General features: G+C 40.6%; 1 protein-coding gene across 11 annotated transcripts in view; it reads right to left on the reverse strand.

The window, feature by feature from the left end:
* Positions 1-470: 470 nt before the first annotated feature.
* ZNF644 (zinc finger protein 644) overlaps positions 471-23,727 on the reverse strand; it is a 641,487-nt gene continuing 618,230 nt past the window's right edge. For all 11 annotated transcript variants that reach the window (XM_069232338.1, XM_069232341.1, XM_069232340.1 and 8 more), the window contains one exon: positions 471-1,350. In XM_069232338.1, the coding sequence (XP_069088439.1) occupies positions 1,161-1,350 (190 nt within the window). In that variant the 3' untranslated portion in view covers positions 471-1,160. The remainder of the gene's footprint in view (positions 1,351-23,727) is intronic.

Raw genomic sequence — 23,727 nt, forward strand, 5'->3', positions numbered from 1 at the left:
AAATGAATATTCACAATTTATCATGAGCAAAATTTCTGCACCACATTTCCTATCCTCAACACATTTCAGTAATTCTGTACGTAGGCTCTTTTGCAACAACATAGTGTTATACAATCCCATACAAATAATCACATCCAGAACAGTTTCTAAAATTTAAAATGTAAACATTCTCTTCCTAAATTGAAAAAACCCATAAATGTCTTGAGTTTTGTAAATGATCAAATTAGAAAAACAGCACATGGGAAACCTAGGCAATATAGTACAAAGAGCAATACACGTGTACAGCTCCATGGCATTTAAAACGAAGGAGCAAAAGGGGAAAAAAAAACAACAGGTAAGATGAAAAACACACAATGATGCTTGAAAATGAAGTTGCTTTTAAAATCTACCGAAATGTATTAGTATATATATATATATATATATATATATATATATATATATATATATATATATATATATATATATATATATTTCACAAAGGAGGTAGCATGAATGTGCCACTTTGTTGGTTGTGAGAATTTCAACTTGAGTGGAGACCTTTCTCAAACTGCACAGTTTCCAGTATTATGTACACTTTATTTAGAAATTTGTTTAACAAATCTTCTCTACTTTTTAGTACAAAAAATGCATGGGATAAAAAACACATCTAAATAGAATAGTATTAACTGCCCTACCTCAAAGAAACAGTCTTGAACTACAGAATACATGATTACTATGTAATGCCCCCAAGTAATATGTACACTTTTGATTATCAGTTCCTAGTACTGTACAAAACAGTAAATACACACAAACAAAATATATCTGACTTTAAGATGCATGTCATTTTTTGGAATAGCCAGAACATCAGCTCCGGACACAGTACAAGTACGATAGCTTCTCTGTAACATATGGCGAAGTACCCAGTACCATTGTGCAACAATTTAGAATGATCTTTATTAAATTATTACCTGGATGACGAACACTTTATCATTGGCCAAAAGGTATTTCGAACTATATAAAATATCTATTTTGACAACTTAGTACTCAATTGGTGTTGATGTCTCCATTTCTAAATATTTTCTGCTTCAAAGTTTATAAACTGATAACATTAACTTTTTAAAAATGTCCTCAAAAGGAGTTCAAATGTACAGTTCATTAAAATGTGTTATGTAGATATTTTTCTATGAAGCTGCTTCAGCCATTAACAAAGAAAAAGATGTTTCAGAGATTGATGGAGGTTTGAGCATTGATGCAACTTCTACCATGCCCGCTCCAGTCCGTGGCAGATTTGCATTGACAATGTGCCTCTGTAAATGCTTAATCCAATCTTCTTGAACAGATAATGGTCCTTTAAACACCAATCCACAAAATCTAGGTAAAATTGAGAACATAAATTACGAACAAGAACATTCTGGAAAACTGGGCAGATGATAGGAAATGTGCAATATGTCACAACCAAACTTTAAAATACAGTTACAATATACCACAGTTTAAATTCAAAGCAACAACGTTAACATGTGGATTAATGATTTGAAATTATCAATGTATTTAGAGAAGAGGAAGGTCATTTTCCACCAATTTTCGTAGTGAAGAATATTTACTATTCTGTTGAAATCTCTTTTGGCAACCTTTTTTGAAACAATATGTCAAGAACAAAGGATTGGAAAAGTGGTGAATTCATTGCTGGGACATGGTACCCCATTTCATGCATGTACATATGAATCAATGCTTTCCCAAAATGAGAAATAGTTCAAAATACATCCAAGTCTACTGGATAAACCTTTGTAAGTGAGGTGATCAAGTTTATAACTACACACAATAAAGAAAGAAGTCTTTCTTTTGCAGAGGCCCCGTGTGGGAACTGACGCACTCTGCATATAGGAAATGAAAAGACACCTATCACTGGTGGAAGGTACCAAGGAAGTATTCCTCTTGTTTGTCTCAAACAACTCCGTTAAGCTGAACTCTTTGGTTTGTTTCCGAGAAACAGCAAAGGATGTGTCACTTCCAGGTAAAGCTTCTTTATGCGGGCAGTTGAGACGTGGATGAGAAAGAGGGTAATCAACTCATCTCTGGCAATGCTAATTATTGTTAGAAAAGTAAGTGGAAGGGAAATACTATTCTAGAAAGAAATCTACTAACAATTCAGATGCTCTGGCGCAGCAGTAAAAACAAAATGTACACGTTCTAGATGTGTCAGATGCAGTTGCAAGTTAAACAAAAATTGGCAATCAGGATTTTCCTTGCTTTCTCACAACTAAAATGCCAAAGTGTGCATCCTGAAAGTTAATTGTACACATCGAGTCCCCGTCCTGAGCTGATGAAGCAAACCTGATAGAGAGCCAACACTTGAAATACTGGATCATTTAATTTCTAGATCAGATAAAATTGCTTCAAAGCCCACTTGTTGGTTATAATATTGAACCTCACTTTTTGATGGTCTGAGACACTGAGGCCCTCATTATGAGTCTGGCGGTGCTAGGACCACCAGACTCACGGTGACGGTCAGACCGCTGCCAATGTGGCGGTCTGGCCTCCACATTATGACTGTGGTGAACACGTGATGATCGGACCACCAGCACCGCCACTTTTTTTCTGGCCAACGGCGGTGCCGGTGGACTTAATCTGCCAGGGCAGTGCTGCAAGCAGCGCTGCCCTGGGTATTACAAGTCCCCTCTCCGCTTGTTTTTTAAAGGCTGGCAGAGACATGGTGCCGGGGGCCCCATGGGGGTTCATGCACTTGGCATGGGAAGTGCAGGGGCCCTCAGTGAAAAGCGTGATGAAGCTGTCCATGTTTGCCTAGCAGGCAGTGAAAACGCGATAGGTGCTGTTGCACCAACTGCACCACAACATTGCCGCCGGCTCGATTATGAGCCAGTGTGAATGTTGTGGGCTGTTTTCCGCTGGGACAGCGGGAAATTCATAATGAAGGCTGCGGGAGGGCTGCCGCATAAACGGTAACACGACCGCGTGATTTTGACGGGTGGGCCTTTCCGCCCAGCAAACTCATAATCGGGGCCAGAGTCCTGCTGCAGGGGTGCAAGGAGGGCAGAGAAGGTAGTGAGGCAGTCATTGCCTTCAGAATCTGTGCCTTCCTCAAGGAGGTAGAGTTCTGTTCCTGTTTTCTAACTCTCTGTTGAGGGATAATAACACTCAGAGCACCTAAAGTGCAACTTGAAGATTTTGTTTCTTTTCTTTGAGACGTAAAACTTGGAGCGTTTCATCTTCACCCTCACTCACGTCAGGATAAGTATAGACTGCAAAAAGAAGAGTGTTATAAAAGGAAGGTTGATGATTTTAAGACTGAGTGAAGCTGTCAAATACCTAATTTGAAAGAAACTAACCTCATAAAAAGGATGAGAAACCCATGTAACCTGTTCTGAGATTCTCGCAGTTAAACCGGAAAAAAGAACTATGCCTGTGAAGCAACTGCTAAAAGAAGGCATGCTGGGACATGAAAACAGCTATCTCCTTAAAGGAACAATATAGTATGTCAGGTATTTATTTCCTTCATGTACTGGTCTTCCATTTGAGAGTTTGGATTCTTCCTTTGCCGCAGCACGTCTTAAGAATTAAGATGTTGCAATTTTGCCATATGTATCTCTCATGGAAAGAAAGAATTAGGGAAAATAGCCTTTTAAAGCTATGAAGCTCTATGTGCCTTTGGGAAAATACAGCTTTTCACAACCTACAAATACATAAGCTATTTTATTTGGAAATTAAGTGTTTCGGGGTCACCTTAATCAGAAATAGTCTATCTTTAAGACTATAAGTTAAAGATCTTAAGTAAACTATGAGTGAAAATATTGTAGAAATAAGGTTTCAGAAGTATGATATTCTGGATAATGGATAGAACTGAAGAGTAAAGATGGCTTCCAGTAAATGGTATTATTACTAAAATAGTTGCTCTGAAACCTCTATGCAGGGCGCATGAAAACACTTTCAATAAAGCTCTATATTTTGTTACATGACTAAAAATGCTGTAAACAAAGAAGATATTCTTGAATGCTTGACCATTTTTAAAAGCTTAAAGGCAATGGTTTTCTCACTGCAGTGTAGGTAACATTATCAACAGACTACTTTAAAAGTAATATCCATTAATTGTGTACTTTTGTGAGCAATGAAATTAAACTTTTGAAAAGTCCTTCTTGGCATTAAATAAGAAAGCATCACCTTATCGAGGATACCTGCAGTCCAGTGGTTCCCAACCTTTTGACTTCTGTGGACCCCCACTTTATCATTACTGGAACCCAGGGACCCCCATGGAATCTTTATTGGAATCCAGGGACCCCTCACTGAGTAATCACTTTAATTTTCTAAGCAGTTGCGGACCCACTGAGAAGGCTTCGCAAACCCCCAGGGGTCCCCGGACCACAGGTTGGGCACCACCGACGTAGTCAGTTTATTTTGTGTATGAATTGTCATCAGCATAAGTCATACAATATGTATAAAAAGAGGGTGGATGATAACAAACCACTACACATTCACAAAATTAAATCCGGTTGATCATCTGTGACAACTTAATGATAAAACACAATTACATTTTTATCATTCATCCCATTATTTACATATACAGACAATAGGGATTAAAAGAAAGTTCTATATTGCTAGTTTTGGCACAGTGGTAGAGATAAAAGAAACAATATATAGGAGGCAACAGAGCAAACAAATTGCTACTTCATTCACCCTATAGCATGTTAGAGTATTCCCAATGTGATTTCACACCATAGGGCCTGAATAATGGTAGAAGCCAGCCTCAACGCATTGTATTAGCCATTGTGCAAAAAAGTACAATGTCTCCTTTCCACCAATAGTACAGTTACAATATTAATTTCCTCCAGCAATTTTGCCACACTTTGCTAGATACACAATTCAAGCTATATGAAGTCCAGATAGGAGTCAAAGCTCTCTTTGACCTTGCACTCCAAATAGCTTGCTTCCAAACTGGCTATTATAATATTTGAGATTTTTTCCCCTATTCTAAGGGACTAGTATCACCCTTGAGAACTACAACAGCATCAGTGCCAATTAGACTAGGGTTGCTCCAGAGATGATCTAACTCCAGCTCAGCTGAGAGTTTTTGATGTAGGATAGTCAGTTACTGCCTTCCGAATCACTGTTGTTCGACATCTCAAGTATACATTGAAAATGTGTGAATGTACAAGGATTCCTGCGTATAAGCATTCAATACAGTATCTGTCTCAAAGCAACAGTTTCAGGGGTGGTGGCAATACATATTTCCTGATATAAGGATGTTAATGGTGTATTTGGGCCTAGTCTCAGCAGAGAACTCATTAATGCATTCTTCACCAGTTGTACTTTGTTTAAGTACCGTACTTCTATAATTCTGGATCAAAAATTGTGGCAATGACTGCTTTATTCCTATATGGCTGTAATATTGTCTTTACAGACCGCTCACCTACATTGTTCTTAAATTTGAGGACAGCATTAGAGGACTGAAGTAGTATAGCACTTGACTTTGTAATATGCTCCTACTCAGGTTGCCTGGAGAATCCAGTTCCCAGTTCATCAATTTGAGTCACACATTCTATTGCCCCTCGCTGTAAACAGAAGTGGCTTCTTAATCTGGGAGATAGTTTTAACATCACAGCCTTGGCTTTTATAGTTTTTATGATTAAGCCCTTCTCTTTGTAGTAATTTGTAAATCTTTCTAGCAACCTATCCATTGCATTTTCAGTTTGGGCTAATAAGATTTCATTGTTTGCAAAGAGAAGAACTAGGACTTCGGTATTGGCTATATTTGAGGCATCAAGATCAACTTCTTTTAAATAATCGACATCAGTATTCAGAAACAAACTAAATAGAACCTAAGCTAGCATACAACCCTGACTTACTCCTCTGTTGATCTCAAAACTGCCACTACATTCACCACGAGGACCTTAGCAAACTCTGTCTCTATTATCTGCATATAGTGCCTTTATTGCAAGCAGAAGTAAACCACCTATACCATGATTTTTGCAACAAAGCCCAAAGTTTGCCTCGACTGACTACATCGAAGGTGGATTTTAAGTCAACAAAAGTCAAACATGTAGGATCCATTTTAATTAGTGTATGTGAAGCAGATCATGTAAAGCTCAATACTTGAGCAATCGTTCCGATCAGAGTCTTAAAACCAATTTAGCAAAACACTCCTGAATATTTTGAGTTACACATCTAGTAATGAGATAGGTTGAAGATCGGCCATGTCTCTTGTGGCTGCCTTTCTTGAATAACAGGACTAGGACTGCCGAACCAGTAAGGAGATGTAACATCAATTGCTACAGCTGCAATTAAGACATTTCTCAACATTTAATAACAAACGCTTAGGTTCAGCGCCATACAAGTCTATGGGTACTAGGGTCTGGACCAGACGTATTATTCACATTCGTACACAGCAATCCCCTTTCTACCTCAATTATCTATACAGTCAGGAGGTGGGCTTTAGGGTAAGGCCCCTCATTCTGGACTAGGCTGTATGATCTCTACATTTTAATGGCAGATCCCTATGGACCCTACAGATTTCTGAAGTAGCTAGTCGATTCAGGTGGCCCGACATGACATTCCTGTCTGCTGACTACCTACTCCAGCGTACATAAAAAATTCCCAATATCTTTTTGAATCCTTCCTGATAGTTGCTTCTTTTAAATCAACATATAATCTCTGCTGAGCCTCCCAACGTTTTTCCCTTAAGTGGAAGTTAATACTCTACCCTAAGCTGTTGAAAATATACCTCATTGTTTAAATGTATGTGGCGGAGTACTAACACGGTCAAACATTAAGTTTAATTTCTCAGCACTACAAATCATATCAACTACAGTTGTAAATATTAGGCTTTGGGTGATTTGCTTTAACAAAACACGATACAAATGCTAAAAGAGTAGATTTAAAAAAAAAAAGAAGAAGACTACATCTTCCTCTCTATCCATTTGTGAATAAGATCATCTCAAAATATCTAGATAAAACTGCAGTTAGCTTTGGAACCTCTTTACAATACTTATCATACTTTAATCTTGTTACTTTCCTGTCGTTCATCAGGATCAACTCAAAACTGTTTTCTTATCGATTCAATTGTCTCAGGGCATTATTAGTTGTGAGGCTTACTACTAATGGATTATGGTCACTCTCCACCTTTTTAATGATTACCATGATAAGTCATATTTCCATACCTCTACATTAATCAGAAAATAATTGATAAGAATGTCACTTAATGCTCCCCACCCAGTGCTCCATACCCCCGTCACATCCACCTCTCCCTTACATGGAGAACCCTTCCATGCTTCCATATGGACTTTAAACAGTCTTGTGAGTGCCCACTGGGATGAAACTAAAGTAAAAACAAAGCAGATAGGGATAGACTCTTAAAATGCGGTGTCTAACTCACTTATATAAACACAGAATATATAAGTGCAAAAAGTATATATGAAAATATCTTTAACCTAACGGCAAGTTACCCTTCCTAAAGTTCTAGAACAATTCATCTGCCTTCTTATGGTCTCTTATGTTATGCATTTTATTATTGCACATTACCCTAAAGATTGAAGGAAATTTTAACTGAGTGGTGGCACCTAACTTCCTAAACTCTTCTAACCATTTCTCCAACTTCCACTGTCTATTCAAAGTGCCTCGAGAAACATCAGTTCCGATCTCAAAAGTAAACCCAGTTGCCTTCAGGGATTTCTGTTTCAATGCCCTAGCAAGACCTGTTCTTTTGTAGAGTATGTGAGAAAATTCACTAAGGCCTTTTGTGATTTACTTCTACTGGAGTGATTTTTGAATGAGTTTCAGTGAATTCTTTGAATGTCCCTGGCCAGATCTTTTTCCATGGCCTCCCACATTGCCACTGGCTTACACAGAAATATAACAAACCACTTTCCTTTGCCCCCCGAGGTACATTTAGGAATCTTAAGCTGTTCCTTCTGGCACTGTTTTCCAGTGCCTCTAAGTTATCCTGACCCTTTATTTCTCTGCGTTTCAGTGCCCTGATCTCCTCACTGTCAAGTGCAGCTGAAACCTTTAGTTCTGACACCATTTTTTCTAGGGACTGAGTCCTTAACATCTGTGAGTCTACGTTTTTGCCAGGCTTTCACATACCCCTTGTATTTCTCTCTGATTTGCTTCAGAAGTGGAAAACCTGTTTTTAAACACAGCTGAAAAATCTGCAGCATAAATTCAACTGTATTCACAGAAGCTCTGGTCGTGGAATAGCAAGGCCAAGGGGATGTCTGTGATAATCTTTCAATCCAGGAGACTACACCAACCGATGATTGAGGATCATCATCTAACATCAAGGTTGCCTGATCTCCTTCCATTGTTTCCATTGTGGGCTGCCCTTCATCCCTGCCCTTAGCCATATCTGCTAAGGTCTGCAACCTGTTGGCATCAAGTAGCCTTAGTCCACCACCAATTTCCTATCCCACTAAAGGAGGGGGTTGTACTTCGCCGCATCCTTGGACTGCTGATCCTGTCCTTTCAAAGTCTTTTCCTTGGGCTCCTTAGGCTCTCTGGATCCGTGGCATGTGGAATAACCACTAACCCCATACTCCCCAAAGATTGCAGTTCTGAGCAGAAACTTAAAGTCCTAACACAGGCAGTTACTTTAATTTGTTGTCATTTTGACGTGCCAGCCCTTGGTCTTTTGGCTCTGGGGACATCCTGAGGGATTTAGAAACAGTTTTAAAACTCAAATTGTCTGATTTCTGCACAGACAGGAGAACACTATAATAAGCCGTCACATTCGCCCAGTTTTCCACTCTACTTTTTGCCTTAATTGTGACAGACTCCCAAAGTTGTTTAATTGTGCCTGGTGTGTCTCTGTACAGCTCCTTTACCATGCTCCTCAAGGAGTACCTATTCCTTTAACCTGTCCCCTGCCTTCAATCAGCCCTTCTGTTTGGCCATCTGGGAGCCTAACTTTATCACTGTGTATCTCAGACAGACCCAAGGGGGTTGTATTTCTCCCTTCCTCTGTCGCTGACTCTTCCTTGTAATTTAAAGTGGAGACTCCAGATCCCAAGGCCTGGGTTGTAGAGATGTTGTGCCATATGCGCTGACCCTCCCCTCTCCACTATGAATGCTGGGCAGTTGGTGTACCTGTGCTGCCGCAATTCCCCCAGAGGGAAATCCTTGCTGCTGCCTTGTGGTCTTTCCTCACCTTAAATGTGACTCTCTTCCAGCGCTCGGTGTTGACCTCGGATGTGCATGCTATGATTACGGGGGGAAGAAATATTTAACTGCACAATAACCCCCCCCCCCCCGCCCTCTCCCACACTCAATTCTCTGAAAGAAGGGTTTCAGACACTAGTATTGGTAAGTCTATGATTCCATCCACTGTTACTTCTGTGCTGGCATCCCAATATCAAGCACTCCTGCAACACGCTCTCCCTAGCTGGTCGCCGTGTTCTCCTGTCAGAGTAGGAAGCAAATTAATCTATTATTTACTCTCAACGATTGTCTAGATCTTAAATATCTGTTACAAGGTTTTTGAGAATTTATCACAATTAAATATTCAACACTGGTCCAAAACAATAGGAACACATCCTACCAAGATCCGTTGTCAATGTTGAGCAACTGATTTCTAACTAAAGGACATTTACAGATCTTTCCCCTACTGCTTGATCTCAGGCATCAGTCAATCAGGTCTCAAGTTTTCCAATCAGCTTGTCAGTTAAGCAGTCAGTTTCCAGTTGATTCAGGTAACTCTTGAATAATGCAGTGTGCCTTAATCCCGGATTAAGAAAGTTGTAGTAAAGGCACGGTCAACAAATTTCTAAAAGATGGGCAGTATGACAAAATAAGTGACACCACCTCTTTAAGCCTCATAACCGTGCTTTGGTATAGGCCATTAAAGGCTTTTTTCCTTGCATTTTAATTGCTTCTGAAGCTTCTACAGTTTTCACAGTAGACAGTTCAAGCTTACCAATTCTCAGTCCACAGTTTTCCCTGAACTCTCTCGTCCACTTTTGTAATAGTTCAATGACCTCAACAGTGATTACTAGAGTCAGTTAAAGGCCTCTAGAACTACTTAAGCCCTACATGGGTCTGGATAGGGTCAGCATTCAAGAGACTCCAAGAAACGTTATCAAGGGCTCTACTGTATCACGACGGAGTGAAAACGCAATTATATGTAGTGATATCAAATTGTAAGAAGTGGTTTATCCTAACTTATGGGGGTTGGGTTCTAGGTGCCTAGTGCCATTGACAAATTCACGCCCTTGGGCTCTCTGAAGGGACTCTCTTGATGAGCCACTGGTAGTTAAGCACCCACAGTTACTGTACAAAATAGCATAATTGCTCCCTCGTCGTCCCAAGCCCAAAAGCTCAGGACCCAGATACTCAGCAGTGTATAGATTACAGTCTTACAACACTCACCATACAGTGGAACAGAAAAAAACACATCTAACACCATTCACTTTCAGGTCACCAATATTCTGATGCTCCAGTGCCCTCTTGTCCCAAAAATTCCAAAAGATTGAAGCTGAGTAGCCGCCACAAATTCAACTAAAATGCTACTCCACTTCTGCACTGTGCCGCTACTCCACAAGTAGGACAGCTGAGAGCTGAGGCAGGAACAAGGAGTAAATTTCAGCAGCACAAGACTCCAAGTAGAAGCAAAATTCTCCAAAAGACCACCAAGCCACCCTTAGCAGAAAACTGCTAGGTGGGTTGGGAGTGGTACGACAGCACAGGAGGCTCTTTCCCAGCTTTCAGCAGCAGAGCATGGCATGCAAGTGCGAGCTGAGCAGCGAGGAGTAGTGAGCAAAACGAGAATAAAAGCAGACGGAAGTAAGAAGACATTGCATTAGTTGCAAACATTGTGCATTTTTTGTACACTCAGTTTTTGGGAGAATATTTCCCTTACCTAGCATTATAATGAATAATATTTTTCAGATATTCAAAAGATTCACAACAAAAGCATTTACTACACGTTTTGCTTACAATTCACAGCAAGGGTAAGGAGAAGCATAAACTTGTACTGTTATTTAAAAACAATTTTATTTATAGATGAATGGTATTGTTGTATTTGATATTATAACTGTTGTTGCTTGTGGCTCACAATAAACGGTATGAAATATAATAGAATCCAATCATGTACAAGAAAAATAATGGTTTTATTTTACAATTGTGTGTAAATTTGCTTGTCCTTAATAACAGTTAAAAAAAAAACTCCTTTGCTGAAAGACTACAAGTTAACCCGCAGAGTACCAAAATGATTAGTTGATGCATCACTAAAACCTAATGTGAATGAAAAAGGGACCATGTAACCCTCCACAAAATGTCTGGCCTTGATGTACAGCCCATTCAAGCAATGCCAGACCATGGACAACACAGGAAAGCCAAGGGCTTCAGGAGGCTATACTTCTCATTCAATTTTTTGAAACGCCTGGTGGTTAAGGAAGCTATATCTATGGATCATTGTCAGGCCTTGTTCTCCAGGGTACACGGTCACAGGACCCGTCCATTGTGCTGAGGAAAAAAGCTGAGGGTCCCTTGTACTTAGTAGTGAAGAGACCAACAGGTTACTTAAAGGTTCAGTGGAAGGAGGATATTAGCAGTTCACTGGCAGACTTTGCCAAAACTGCAGTAACCCTGTCTCATGTCGAAGGGTGTGAAAACCTCTTAGTAGAGCCTCTGCTGGCTCTGCCACTGGAAACATTTTGCTAGCAGCACACCCACTGAAAGGCAACAATGTGTCAGAAGTATCACATACTTAAAACCTGTCTTCCAGCACTTATTTTTAATGTTTCCAAGTGCCATGAAAAACCCCATGGGTCACAAACATAAAAAATTGAGACACTGGGAAAAAACAAGTTAGAACAAGGTTGTTTCTATATTACTAAAACAAACGTTGCTAGTTTCTCTAAATAAAAAACACTAATACAGAGAAGGCCAACAGGACATGAAAGTCCGCTCAACATTAATTATGTTTTTCCAAAAGTGGAATTTTGTCAAAAATGCTTTGCCAGAAGAGCCGAGAAATTTAATACACATGGCTGGCAGAGAGGCATCTGGCACTACAGTGGGCTGACAGCCCATCCACTGGAGTCAAAATGATGCTCAAGCCTCAAACAAAAGTGGGCCTCAACTAGATCTCTTCGATTCTTGGTAAGTATGAGCTAGCAGTCTTATATACTTAAATTTGCCAACACCTCATGTGCACCCTCTGGCATGTTCAGACACACAAACGACTTGCAATATGCTCTTGGTTACTGACATCTCATATATCTCTCCTTAAGCCCCCATTGTCTCAATCCCTTAACACACTCTTCTAAAAAAAAAAAAAATAAAAAAAAAAAAAAAAAAAAAGAAATACTCCTAAAAACAAATATCGAAAATGAGTGTTTGTGTCCATACCTGTCTAACCTCTTGTATTCTACTTGAATCCCTTTACTCTGCTTTCACGAAACCTCTCTCTCATTTGAACAATGTCATAATTTCAGCCCATCATAGTCTGCTCTTGTCCCATTCGCATGCTTCTTCATCTCTCTACAGTAGTTACAGTCACTGCAGTGGTTCTTAAACTTTTTAAATCTGTGGACTCCCCCCAATGCATCATTACTGAAAAGTCAGGCACCCCACCCTAAATACTTTATACAAGTTGAACCTCAAAATAATACACAATTATCAAGCTAAGACACACCATGAAAAATGTAATTAATGTAAAACAAAAAGTGTAAAAATCTAAATTTTAAAAGAAAGGGTGTAGAGTTTCACAATGTACTGTTATTTCTGAAAGATGAACCGATACGTAGATTGTAGTATATTTCTTTGTCTTTTTGTTGCTAACGCATGCTCATTTTCTGGCAAATCCCAGTGCTACTCCAAATGAGCCACCTACTGTCCATAATAGATTCTATTTGTTGTACCTCTACTGCTCCATGAAATCAAGAAAATTATGTCAACTTAATTTGTAGCTTCTAATTCCAAATCAATTCATGTTTAAAGAGGTTTTTAAAACATTCAATTTTAATAAATATGGAAAATGTCACTTACCAAGTGTACATCTGTTCGTGGGCGTGTAGTGCTGCAGATCCGATGGCAGAAAGAAAACAATCTAACAAAGGACTTGATGCCCAGGCGCACTATCACAGAGAGGAGTCACTCGATCTTGTGGCTCGAAAAAGCTTCTTAGAAGAAAAACAACTTGTAACACTCCGAGCCCAAACACTAGATGGTGGAATATGCACACCATGTGTATCTGCAGCTACACATGCCGTGGAACACACACACACACACACATATATATATATATAGATAGATATATATGGAAAATGTCACTTACCCAGTGTACATCTGTTCGTGGCATGAGTCGCTGCAGATTCACATGCTGTGCACAGTCCGCCGTCTGGTGTTGGGCTCGGAGTGTTACAAGTTGTTTTTCTTCGAAGAAGTCTTTTTGAGTCACGAGACCGAGGGACTCCTCCCACTTCGATTCCATTGCGCATGGGCGTTGACTCCATCTTAGATTGTTTTCCCCGCAGAGGGTGAGGTAGGAGTTGTGTATGTTAGTAATAGTGCCCATGCAATGGAATGAATACGTATGTACATAATAAAGGTTAAAGTAATATATTTACAAATGTTGAAGATCTACTTCTAAATGGCTACAGGCTTCCGGGGAGCCGGGTGGGTGCATGTGAATCTGCAGCGACTCATGCCACGAACAGATGTACACTGGGTAAGTGACATTTTCCGTTCAATGGCATGTGTAGCTGCAGATACACATGCTGTGCAGCGACTAGTAAGCAGTTATCTCCCCAAAAGAGGTGGTTCAGCCTGTAGGAGTTGAAGTAGTTTGAAATAATGTTCTTAGTACAGCCTGACCTACTGTGGCTTGTTGTGCAGTTAACACATCTACACAGTAGTGCTTGGTAAATGTATGAGGCGTAGACCATGTTGCTGCCTTACATATTTCGTTCATTGGAATATTTCCTAGAAAGCCATGGTAGCCCCTTTCTTTCTGGTTGAGTGTGCCTTTGGTGTAATAGGCAGCTCTCTCTTTGCTTTAAGATAGCAGGTTTGAATACACTTAACTATCCACCTAGCAATGCCTTGTTTTGAAATTGGATTTCCTGTATGAGGTTTTTGAAAGGCAATAAATAGTTGTTTTGTTTTTCTAATTAGTTTTGTTCTGTCAATGTAGTAAATTAGTGCTCTCTTGATGTCTAATGTATGTAGTGCTCTTTCAGCTACAGAATCTGGTTGTGGGAAGAACACTGGTAATTCTACTGTTTGATTTAAGTGGAACGGTGAGATAACCTTTGGTAAAAATTTAGGATTTGTTCTTAGAACTACTTTATTTTTATGAATTTGAATAAATGGTTCTTGTATGGTAAATCCATGAAGGAACAGGTGGTGTTCTTGGTGGTATGATTCTCTTTAAGCCTTCCATAAACGCTTTAATGACTGGTATTCTAAATAGTGAAGTTGAATGAGTAATTTGTAGGTAAGCTGATATTGCGGTGAGATGTATTTTTATGGAAGAGAAAGCTAGATTTGATTTTTGCAAATGTAGTAAATATCCTACTATATCCTTTGGAGATGCGTGTAATGGCTGAATTTGATTATTCTGGCAGTAATACACGAATCTTTTCCACTTGTTTGCGTAGCAGTGTCTAGTGGTAGGTTTCCTAGCTTGTTTTATGACCTCCATACATTCTTGTGTGAGGTGCAAGTGTCCGAATTCTAGGATTTCAGGAGCCAAATTGCTAGATTCAAGGATGCTGGATTTGGATGCCTGATCTGTTGTTTGTGTTGTGTTAACAGATCTGGTTTGTTGGGTAGTTTGACATGAGGTACTACTGACAGGTCTAGTAGTGTTGTGTACCAAGGTTGCCTCGCCCATGTTGGTGCTATTAGTATGAGTTTGAGTTTGTTTTGACTCAACCTGTTTACTACATATGGAATGAGAGGGAGAGGGGGAAAAGCGTATGCAAAGATCCCTGACTAGTTCATCCATAGAGCATTGCCTTGGGATTGATCTTGTGGGTACCTGGATGCGAAGTTTTGGCATTTTGAGTTTTCCTTTGTTGCAAATAGATCTATTTGAGGCGTTCCCCAAATTTGAAAGTAATTGTTTAGTATTTGGGGGTGAATTTCCCATTCGTGGGTTTGTTGGTGATCTCGAGAGAGATTGTCTGCCAACTGGTTCTGAATCCCTGGAATAAATTGTGCTATTAGGCGAATGTGGTTGTGAATCGCCCAATGCCATATTTTCTGTGTTAGGAGGCACAACTGTGTTGAGTGTGTCCCTCCTTGTTTGTTTAAATAATACATTGTTGTCATGTTGTCTGTTTTGACAAGAATGTATTTTGGGGTTATTATGGGTTGAAATGCTTTCAGCACTAGAAATACTGCTAACATTTCCAAGTGATTTATGTGAAACTGTCTCTGATGTATGTCCCATTGTCCTTGGATGCTGTGTTGATTGAGGTGTGCTCCCCACCCTGTCATGGAAGCATCTGTTGTTATGACGTATTGTGGCACTGGGTCTTGGAAAGGCCGCCCTCGGTTTAAATTTGTACTGTTCCACCATAGAAGCGAGATGTATGTTTGGCGGTCTATCAACACCAGATCTAGAAGTTGACCCTGTGCTTGTGACCATTGTGATGCTAGGCACTGTTGTAAGGGTCGCATGTGCAATCTTGCGTTTGGGACAATGGCTATGCATGAAGACATCATGCCTAGTAGTTTCATTACCATTCTGACTTGTATCTTTTGTGTTGGATACATGGCCTGTATTACTTTGTGAAATGTTTGAACCCGCTGTGGACTTGGAGTGGCAATCCCTTTTGTTGTGTTGATTGTCTCTCCTAAGTATTGCTGCGTTTGACATAGCAAAAGGTGTGACTTCGCGTAGTTGATGGAGAAACCTAGCCTGTGAAGGGTTTGTATGACCTATTTTGTGTGCTGTGAACACTGTTTTAGCGTGTTGGTTTTGATTAACCAGTCGTCTAAGTACGGGAACACATGTATTTGCTGCCTTCTGATATGTGCAGCTACTACTGCCAGGCATTTTGTAAAAACTCTTGGCGCAGTTGTTATCCCGAATGGCAAAACTTTGAATTGGTAATGTATTCCTTGGAATACGAACCTTAGGTATTTCCTGTGTGAAGGATGTATTGGTATATGGAAATACGCATCTTTTAGATCTAATGTTGTCATGTAGTCTTGCTGTTTGAGCAGTGGGATTACGTCTTGTAATGTGACCATGTGAAAGTGGTCTGATTTTATGTAGGTATTTAGTGTTATGAGATCTAGTATTGGTCTCAGAGTTTTGTCCTTTTTGGGTATTAGAAAGTACAGTGAGTAAACTCCTGTGTTTTATTGTTGAATTGGTACTAATTCTATTGCGTCCTTTTGTAGCAATGCTTGAACTTCTAGTCCTAGAAGATCTATATGTTGTTTTGACATATTGTGTGTTTTCGGTGGGACGTTTGGAGGGAATTGGCGAAATTCTATGCAATAACCATGCTGGATAATTGCTAAGACCCAAGTGTCTGTTGTTATTTCCTCCCAAAGTTTGTAAAATTGGCTTAGTCTTCCCCCCACAGGTGTTATGTGATGGGGTTGTGTGAACTGTGAGTCACTGCTTATTTTGAGGGGTTTTGGGGCCTTGGAATTTTCCTCTATTTTTTGGGAATTGGCCCCCTCTAAATTGCCCCCGAAAACCTCTCCTCTGATATTGACCCTGGTAGGTAGGCCTTGTTTGTGAGGTTGTGGTTTCTGTGGGTTGACCTCGAAACCCTCCCCTAAAAGGTGTTTTCCGAAATGTGCCTCTGCTCTGCGGGGAGTAGAGTGCGCCCATGGCTTTGGCTGTATCGGTGTCCTTTTTGAGTTTACCGATGGCAGTGTCTACCTCCGGCCCAAACAATTGCTGTTCATTAAACGGCATATTGAGCACAGCCTGCTGGATCTCCGGTTTGAACCCAGAAGTGCGCAGCTATGCGTGCCTTCGTATTGTGACTGCAGTGTTTATTGTCCTTGCAGCTGTATCTGCTGCATCCATGGAAGACCGTATCTGATTATTTGAGATACTTTGTCACTCTTCCACCACCTGTTGCGCTCTTTTTTGGAACTCCTTGGGTAAGTGTTCGATGAAATGTTGCATTTCATCCCAATGAGCCCTGTCGTATCTTGCCAAAAGTGCTTGTGAATTGGCAATACGCCACTGATTTGCTGCTTGTGCTGCAACCCTTTTTCCCGCAGCATCAAATTTGCGGCTCTCCTTGTCTGGAGGTGGTGCGTCGCCTGAGGTATGAGAGTTGGCTCTCTTACGAGCTGCCCCCACAACTACTGAGTCTGGTGTTAGTTGTGTTGTAATATATATTGGATCTGTGGGCGGTGGCTTATATTTTTTCTCCACCCTTGGAGTTATGGCTCTGCCTTTAACTGGATCCTGAAAAATTTGTTTTGAATGTCTTAGCATTCCTGGGAGCATGGGAAGGCATTGATACTGGCTATGGGTGGAGGATAGGGTGTTAAAGAGAAAGTCATCCTCAATTGGTTCCGAATGTAAGGAGACATTGTGAAACTCGGCTGCCCTTGCGACCACCTGTGTATAGGATGTACTGTCCTCAGGTGGTGACGGTTTTGTAGGATAAGAGTCTGGGCTATTGTCAGACACTGGAGCATCGTAGAGGTCCCATACATCGGGATCATCCTGACTCATTGTGGTATGAGCTGGTGAGTGCATCAGTGGTGGAGTTGTTGCTGGTGATGCATGTATTGATGGCGGTTGAGACGGTGGTGGGGTTGTTTTCCTTGCTACCTTTGCCTGTGGTTGCTTGTCCTTTTGTTGAAAGGCAAGTTTCCTTTTTATTTTGATTGGGGGAAGAGTGGTTATCGTTCCTGTGTCCTCATGTATATGAAGCCTTCTTTGTGTGTAGTCAGGCTCTACAGCTTGAAGCTCCTCTCCAAATCTATGTAATTGGGAGGTTAATCCTTGTTCCTCTGTATAGGAACTAGTTTTCGGCTCCGAGGCTGGCTGTTTCGGAACCGAAACCTTTTCGGAAGTCTTTTTAGGCTCCGAAGAAACCTTCTTTGTTTTCGGCGTGGTGTCTCGGTGCCGAAATTCTTTGGTGCCGCTGTCTCTGTGCCGAAGTTTCTCGGAGCCGCTGTCTCGGCTCCGAGGTTGCTGTGTGGCGGTATCTCGACCGGAGTCGGATGACTTCGACACCAGCATGCCCTTTTTCGGTGCCTTGGATGGGTCACCTATTTTTCGGGTTAAGCCATGGCCTGTTGGCGGTGGCGTCCCCTGGGCTTTTGTAGACTTCTCGTGAGTCTTGATTTTCGACATCTTACTCACGGTTTTGGTTGTTTCTTCGACGTCGAGTTCTTCCGAATCCGACTCGCGGACAGAGAAAGCTTCTTCTTCCTCCTCGAAACGATCTTGACCTGTCGGCGTGGACGCCATTTGTAGTCTCCTGGCTCTTCGGTCTCTCAGCGTCTTCCTCGACCGAAACGCTCGACAGGCTTCACAAGTATCCTCCTTGTGCTCGGGGGACAAGCACAAGTTACAGACCAGATGGTGATCCGTATACGGATACTAGTGATGGCATTTTGGGCAGAAGCGGAATGGGGTCCGTTCCATGAGCCTCGAAGTCGCACGTGGCCGGGCCGACCAGGCCCCGACGGGGGATCGAAAAAACCCCGAAGGGCCACCGGAGCTCTTCAAAATTCGGTGTTGATTTGTTCTAACTAACCCGATACCGAACGCAAACAATACCGACGTTTTTTTCCGAGATTCTAACTAACTTTCCGACCCGAAACACGGAGCGAAAAGGAACACGTCCGAACCCGATGGCGGAAAAAAAACAATCTAAGATGGAGTCGACGCCCATGCGCAATGGAATCGAAGTGGGAGGAGTCCCTCGGTCTCGTGTCTCGAAAAGACTTCTTCGAAGAAAAACAACTTGTAACACTCCGAGCCCAACACCAGACGGCGGACTGTGCACAGCATGTGTATCTGCAGCTACACATGCCATCGAACATATAGATATATATATCTATATGTTTACTTTAATATTACTGAATTTCTAAAGTGTCACAGACCCACTTCGTAGGCTTCATGTAACTATCAGGTCCGTGGACTACTGGGTTAAGGACAACTGACCTATATTATTCTAGGCTGCTGGTGCCACCACCTCACACTATTCTACAATGAATCTAGATATGATCAACTACATTCTCAACTGGTTTACATCCTATCTTTCGGACTGGTCCTTTTAGGTCCCTGGGTGAGCTCAGCTCTTCTTCCCCACAAATCAGCTATCATGTGCCCCACAAAACATTTTTTTGGCCTCTCCAGGTTTTCTTTACACAACTTTATAAGGCACTAAAAGCTCTTCTTTTCTCCAGCCACCTCTATGCAGATGATACTCAAATCTTCATCCCACTCCTGCCATGTATTCCTTGTCACAACAAGTTTCAAACTACCTCATGACAAGAAGTCACAGGATTGTCATCTACTCACTCATGTTTGTTATCCACAATTCTAATTAGCAACTTTCTGGCCACTGTGGCATCAGCTTCAGTCCCTTCTCTGCTAACATTCCCTAGACTCTCTAACCACAGCATGTTTAGTAAGTAACCTTAGCTTATACTGTATACTTTAATACAGCAAAGAACACAGAAAGGATAATACTTAACAGCCTCAGCAGCAAGATTCCACTGAGGATATTTGAAATCTGCCAAAGCATACTTCCATACAATAAAATCTCTTATTTCATCATTAGTGTAAAGCAAGCTGGACTATTGTAAGAGCCTTCTAGACTGTACCCCACTATAGGCTAACATCAGTACCAAAATGGTCAACTTTGCTACCATTTCTCAAATAAGCTTCCAACCCAAAATATCTTCAAATATTGGTCTTCTGATAGACAAATAACACTGTCCCCAACAACCTTGCTTCACTTCTTAAATCTATCACAATTAAACTCAAATCTTGAGAACTTACTTCAAGAATTCGGACAATGCAGCAGAAAGAGCTCTTCATACCTTAGATTTCAAAAGATGCTTAATGTTCTACATTGAAAGAACTAAACCATTTAGAAACCTTGACCAACTTCTTACCAAATTCTACTCCAAGGGTCGGTCAGGCTCTATCAAGAGGTAGTATCGCAGTTGGGTTTCAGCTCTTATACTTCTCTGTCACAAAACAGCTGGACGTAACTTAAGTGAAAAAATTAAGTGCATTCCACAAGGAGTTTAGTAACTTCTACCACCCTGTTTGCAGAGTATCAATACCTGACATATGCAGGAAAAACTGTCATTTGTTCACTAGGAACTACTGCCTATATGCCACAATTAAGAGGGATACAGCAGTGGGTCAAGCAGTTTTTCGACATCTATTCCAGTGAGATGAGATAACTTTTGTATTTTTAGAATTTCTATGGCCCATGCTATATGCTTACCACCATTGCACTGTAGCATCTTCAAGTTTCTTTCTGCTTGCTATTCAGATTCAAGCATTTGAACCTATGAAAGATTTAATACTGGAGAAAAACCAGTTACTTACCCGTACACTGTGGTTCTTCAGTATTGATATCTTTACAAATACAAATGAGACCCTCCCTCCTCCCCATTAAAGGAGGACACCAAATTGAATACCTTACTTTCTAACTTTTCACTAGTGGTGAGCGATCTGAAGTATGGTGGCCCTTGAGAGTGAAAGTGATTAAAGAGCTGCTTCATGACTGGATGGAGTTTAGTTCCTTTTAAAATGAATGTGAATTGGTTATCAATTTCACTTTATTTTACTGTTAATATAATTACTGAGTTGATACCACCTTGTCAATTGGAAAGATTCAAACATGTGCAATACTGAAGCACCTTCAGTCAACTAACCAAAAACCTCTTTCTTGTACCTGTAAGTTCAAGTTCACCATCCAAATTCTGTTCCTACTATTTCAACTGGGAGTTCCAGTGTAAATCCCCTACATTGGAACTCCTTTTCCAGTGAGTTGCACCCAGTCTCTGTGCTAGACTTATTCAAGACTGCTTTCCAAGGAACATTTCATCTCATAACAGACATGAAATAACCAAATTTACACTTGATTCTTACTACCAACGGGCATCACTGTAAATATATAAAACTAATAAATGCTTTGTACTGTTTCATCATTATTTACTGCCTATCAATCAAAACATTACTATGGTTACTTGATTATTCTGAAACATACACTCCAATGTCATCTCCCAGTGCTAAAGACTTTTTATAGTAACTACCATTAATAATTAATAAGGTAGCTAAATTAAAACACACACACACTTTAAATCTCTTTCTAAACTTTAGATGATTCGGTGATATTCCAGGAGAGACCACTCTGGAACCGAGAAACTCTGTTACCCAATCTCACATATCTTGGTCTGGGGATCTAAAAAAAAACAAAAAAACAGATGCACTCCAGAGCAATTGGTACATTGCTTTGTGATGGGGTATTTCTAGGATTTCACAGGTCCCTCTATGAAAAGGAGTATATGATGATAGTATCATTCTTTGTTAATGACTAGGCATTGAGGTCTATTGAATGCTTTCCTAGATTTCACAAGGAAAGGACGACTCCTTCCAATAGTGAGGGTGCCAGCCTGCACAGAATATTACACATAAAAGATGTCAAGGGTCTCCTTTCGAGGAAGGAAGAAGAAACTCACAAATGTTGGAAGGGGGGAAGTGAAGTTGGGGGGACCTCATTTGGCAATCTTTGTGAATCTTGATTGAAGTATTGGTAGGAACAGCAAGGTACCAAACTCTTCCTGGCAACAGAAGGAGAAAAGAGGAGAGCAGATGCTAAGTCAAGAAAATTCCATGAAAAGTGATCCAATATGAATGGGAAAAAAGAAAGTCAAAGACAAAAATCAATGACAATCGGTGATAAGTGAAATGAAATAATCATGGAATAAATGGCTGTGACCCAGCTTTCCTTCCCAAGCACTTCCTTATATATGTATAAAAGGTAAACTGACATCACACAAAGAAACTCTGCAACATCTTGAATTGGCATATTCGGATTACACCTTCCACCACCACAACCATGGAATTGTCAATTTAAAAAACTGTGCTCTACCCATATTTTAGAATTCATGGCAATTGTTCTAACTCAAAAAAGTCCAAATTTGACATCCAGAGGGCCATTCGGCATTCTAAAGCTCAGATGCTGCAGCTCATGCTGCACAATACAAACATAAAACCCTTCCTGGTCATTGTGAGCACAGGAGTGACTGAAGGAGTGAGGGAACTCTGCGTTTGACAATTCATTGCGTCCTGCAACACGCTGATGTGAAGTGCATGAGGAACTTCTTCCCCTTCTGGGTCAGCGTTGTCTTAGGAGAGCTCATGGAGCTGTCCCCAATATGAATGTAACATCCGTATAGAAATGAGGAAATATTACTAGGCATCTCCACCAGTGGTTTTGAACAACTGGTTGCTTTCTCTTCAACATGAATCTTCCATGAATGAATGAATATACTATATATATATATATAGCGCTCTGCTGTCAAAGACGTCCCAGAGCCATTGCGGACTCAACACCCCACCCTAAATACTTTATACAAGTTGAACCTCAAAATAATACACAATTATCAAGCAAAGACACACCATGAAAAATGTAATTAATGTAAAACAAAAAGTGTAAAAATCTAAATTTTAAAAGAAAGGGTGTAGAGTTTCACAATGTACTGTTATTTCTGAAAGATGAACCGATATGTAGATTGTAGTGTATTTCTTTGTCTTTTTGTTGCTAACGCATGCTCATTTTCTGGCAAATCCCAGTGCTACTCCAAATGAGCCACCTACTGTCCATACTAGATTCCATTTGCTGTACCTCTACTGCTCCATGAAATCAAGAAAATTATGCCAACTTAATTTGTAGCTTCTAATTCCAAGTCAAAGACGTCCCAGAGCCATTGCGGACTCAACAGGATAATAAAGTTCAGCACGATTGAAAGAGCTGTGTTTTCATCAGGCGGGCCAGATGAAGAGGGGAAAAGTAGTCCATATTTTTGGGGCCAAGTAAGAAAAGGATGGGACACCCATACTGGTTTGCCGAAGCAAAGGAACCTCGGGCATCAGTTAGTTGCAAGATCACAAGGTTCTGGAAGGAACATAATGATGAATTCTTCTTCCAAAATAAACAGGACCGTTGTTGTAGAAGGTACAAAATGTAAGCAACAAACATTTAAAAGAGATATGCTTGCAAACCGGGAGCCAAGAAAGCATTCTAAGGTGAAACGAGATCGATTCTGCTTAGGAAGGCTTAAAAGCAGGCAGGCTGCAGCCTTCTGAACAAGCTGGACACGTTGTAAAAGGTACTAAGGAAGGCCAAGGTAGAACATATTTGCATAATCAAGGCGTGAAGTAAGAAGAGCATGTATAATCGGTTTCCTAGTACATTCAGGAACCAAGCTCAAGAATATTTTTAAGCTTTTTAGGATCATGAAACAAGTGCCAGAGACGACTTTTACCCGTGGTGCAAAAGAAAGTTTATGATATAACCCTCCAGATCGCTAGCCTGCATCACAGGCGAAGGGGAAGTACTCATTTGCCAGGGCCACCAGGCACTGGACCACAGGGAGGGAGGAGGACGAAAAAGTCTGCTCAGTTTTAGCAGCATTAAGCTTCAGACAACTCAATTTAATTCTATCTGCTACACGTAGAAGATATGATTGTAGAGAAGTTTACAATTAGTCTCAGAAAAAGACAACAAAAGCTGTGTCTTGTCAGCGTAAGACAAGACCTAGAACCGAAGGAGTTAG

The sequence above is a fragment of the Pleurodeles waltl genome, chromosome 4_2 (genome assembly GCF_031143425.1).
Source record: "Pleurodeles waltl isolate 20211129_DDA chromosome 4_2, aPleWal1.hap1.20221129, whole genome shotgun sequence".
In the NCBI taxonomy this organism is placed as follows: Eukaryota; Metazoa; Chordata; class Amphibia; order Caudata; family Salamandridae; genus Pleurodeles; species Pleurodeles waltl.